Source organism: Apis dorsata, unplaced genomic scaffold, assembly GCF_000469605.1.
Source record: "Apis dorsata unplaced genomic scaffold, Apis dorsata 1.3 scaffold_169, whole genome shotgun sequence".
Classification (NCBI taxonomy): Eukaryota; Metazoa; Arthropoda; class Insecta; order Hymenoptera; family Apidae; genus Apis; species Apis dorsata.
In genome coordinates, this window is record NW_006263457.1 from 1,161,750 (window position 1) to 1,165,194 (window position 3,445).

The window sequence follows — 3,445 nt, forward strand, 5'->3', positions numbered from 1 at the left end:
GTTTAATTTCGTAATTTCTCATCCTTTATTTCCTTTGTTGCTCTTTAAACTCTTTTTCACTCGGAAATCTATGAAATTTATTACACGTTAAATTACTCTTCTCATCAATTGTTCTAATTTCGGTTTAATTTTCAAAATCTCCCCGTTTACAATCTTACAAACTCGCTTATCGCTTTACTTTAATCCAACTTCAACCCGAATTCTCCACTTCAGCATTCTCCAAACCAATTCTCAAAACCGATTCATAAGTACCTCCCCTGGAGCCTGTCGCATCCAGATAACTTAATGGCCGTCCTTATCCCCGTTCGAAATTTCCTCTTCTTAAGATCTTCAGCTTCCTGTTACTCTATCGATCGAAAGATTGACAAAAATTAATGATTAATTCCGTTTTATTCTGCAGATGCTAAAGTCTTGCAGAACGTTGAGCATGACCGTACGAGGCCCAGCGTTGGATCCACGGTGCAGAGGTGGGCATCCTGTCTGGTCCTCTTCCGGTCGACAACAGTCCTGCAGCTGGATCGACCGTCAAGGTCGTCCAACCTCGCCACCGCCGCTTTATCCACCTCGAGACCCTAGGTACGGACCAAGGACGAGAAAGGTCGAGCTCTACATCGAGCCTGGCCAGTCCCTCGGCTTGATGATCAGGGGCGGCCTCGAATACGGCCTTGGGATTTATGTGACCGGGGTCGACAAGGACAGCGTGGCCGATCGGGCTGGACTTTTGGTAAGAGATTTTATTTCCTCCTTCGATAAGCTGTATTTTTAGATCTCGCCTCCTCGACGCGCCATTTTCTCACCGATAAATTTGAAAGTTTTTCCAGTTCTTTCCTTGATATTGTCGGTGATGCTTGTAATGATTTACACGTGAGAAATATAGAGAAATTAGTTAAAAATTTGTTTTGTAAATTGTAATTGTAAATTGGAAATCTTAGATTGGAAATAGGTTGGAAATGTTTAAGTTTAGAATGTCAGAGGATTTTAAGATGAAAGAGGATGCGTAGAAGTGGTTTTAAAATATATTAAATAAATTCTATGAAGATGCAATAATACTTTGACATTTTCAATTTTCGAAAATTAATAATTTCCCTGTGACATTAATATTGTATTACGTGAAACGTCCGGTATAAATAAATCGTGGAAAAGCGATTACAATTACGTATGATAAACATAACAGGATGTTTATGAATAAAACGTAACAAACGGTATTAATTAGCTCGTTCTATAATTCAATGTCAGGAAGAATTAATTAGATGATCATTATTGAAATAATAAGCATTCCAATGACAAAAGTGCCTCACCCAACTAATCACAGAAATTTAAATTTTATCAATTTTAATAAAAACTTTCGTATAAAGTTTAAAAACAAAATAATGCATCCATTAAATTACTGAATCAGTATAATTAAATATAAATGGAAATAAATAGGAATAAAACGTCGAATCTTCGTATCCAGGTAGGTGATCAGATCATCGAAGTGAATGGGCAGAGTTTCGAGGAGGCGACCCACGACGAGGCAGTGGAAATATTGAAGACTAACAAAAGGATGACACTCCTGATTCGCGATGTGGGAAAAGTGCCACACTCTTGCACCACGAGCCAGCCTATCGTTGTACCGACGACTAGATACCCTGAACACGATCCTCTGCTCTTGGAGAGCCCTGGAAACCATCGACCACCGAGTCCTACGTAAGAAACGAACTACCTACTCTCGAAAACGAAACTCAAAAGTTTCAAAAAATAAACCAATTTATGTACACACTAAATTTCGCTTTAAAATATTCTTAAATACGTTCGTTTTGTTTTCATGGAAAATCATTTTCGTGTCTGGCTTTAAAAATGAATTCAAGTTCGACTGAATAATTATTTCGAAGATATTTTTAATATTTTCACTTCAGTATCGCGAGCGATTGGAGGCACAGAAACGTACACATGGTTTCTGCCGCAACTGCCGCGATGGTGGAGGAAAAAGCGAGGGTGGTCCTCGCGAGGAGCGAGAGGGCCGCCCTTTCTCAGCTTCTGGCCGACTACAGGACGCGTCGAATGACAATCGAGGAGCTGGTTGTCAGTTTAGGCGACCTGCTGAACACACACGAGAAATTGACTCTGCTTACCGAGCTCAGGGAACTCGTCGACAGCAAAGACAGAGCTGCCTTCGACGATTTGGTTTACAGGCCTCGAGTAGCAAGGGTATGTTATAAATGTAATATTCTGAAATCGAATAACTTTGCCTAAACCGTGGTATCGTCGAGTAGTAGTCATTGGTTTAATCTAAAATGAATTTGAATAAAATTACAAAATTGTTACAATGATACGTGTATTTTTCGCGTGATCAAGGTTTAAATAGTACTCTTTATATTTACTATAAGTAGTTTTAAAAAAAAGGGTTTATTATTTTGGAAATTTAAGGATTATAGATTAATTTAATTTAATAAAAATGCCACAGATAGCGATTAAATTAGCGTTTTTCTTTTTGTCTGTTCAGAGGAAAGGTGATCGCGCTCATTCGGATTTAATAGTGACGCCATCCCTTCACGATCTTCCGGTAAGTAAACTGTAAAGATTACAATTTCACCGATATAGTAACACGAATAACGGGTGAACACACGAGAACACAACGACTCACTTGATATCTCACACGATTATTCTCTATCTATTTATCTCTATTTATCTTTTTCTCTATCTCTGTTTCGGGACATGTATAGAAAAATCTCTCTGTCTCTATCTTTCTCACTCTCTGTTCTGCGTTGTCCACTGTAACTGTTAGATCTAACTGGTGACTGCTCTCTCCTTTTATCTCTCTCTCTCTCTATATATATATATTTTTTTTTTTTAACCTGTCGCCAAATCTCTCAAGAGACCTACTCCTAGGAGATTCTCCTTTACGAATACCGAACGCGTGTATTCGAAAAGGATCTCGAGTCGGGTGAAAAAGAATATAACGATGTGCATATGTACATTTTGTTAAATGTATTAGACCCTCTGTTCGCTAGATGTCGAAACGATTGAAGTAAAAGAATTAAAAATGGAATAATTGAATAGTGTTGTGGAAGGAGAATATCCATAAATCATGCGATGTAATAAGTAGAAAAAAGAAGGATGAAATATTACAATAGGATAATCTTTCAGTGATAATCATAATGATAAAAAATGGAATTCGATATTGAAAAGAAAAAAGCAAAGAGAGATATTGTATCAATGCAATTGGCCTTAATGAGTTGAACATCGATTTTCGATAAATCTTTTTTTAATTAATTGCCATCTAATAATTACTTATTGTTATTAATATTAAATCGGTTTTCTTTTATTACATTTAACATTTTTCTCGTGGACAGTGGGCCTTAAACATTTAATCAGAACCACGAAAGATTCCAAATATCCGAAACAGTGAAATTAATTACTTTTAAAAGAGATTGATCCAAAAAAAAAAAAAAAAAAAAAAAAAAAA

At 36.8% G+C, this 3,445-nt stretch overlaps 1 protein-coding gene across 9 annotated transcripts in view; it reads left to right on the top strand.

The window, feature by feature from the left end:
- The window catches only part of LOC102673940 (whirlin), a 92,654-nt gene that overhangs the window by 55,566 nt on the left and 33,643 nt on the right, over positions 1-3,445 (top strand). For all 9 annotated transcript variants that reach the window (XM_031509700.1, XM_031509696.1, XM_031509697.1 and 6 more), the window contains 4 exons: positions 401-724; positions 1,454-1,686; positions 1,896-2,187; positions 2,483-2,542. In XM_031509700.1, the coding sequence (XP_031365560.1) occupies positions 401-724; positions 1,454-1,686; positions 1,896-2,187; positions 2,483-2,542 (909 nt within the window). The remainder of the gene's footprint in view (positions 1-400; positions 725-1,453; positions 1,687-1,895; positions 2,188-2,482; positions 2,543-3,445) is intronic.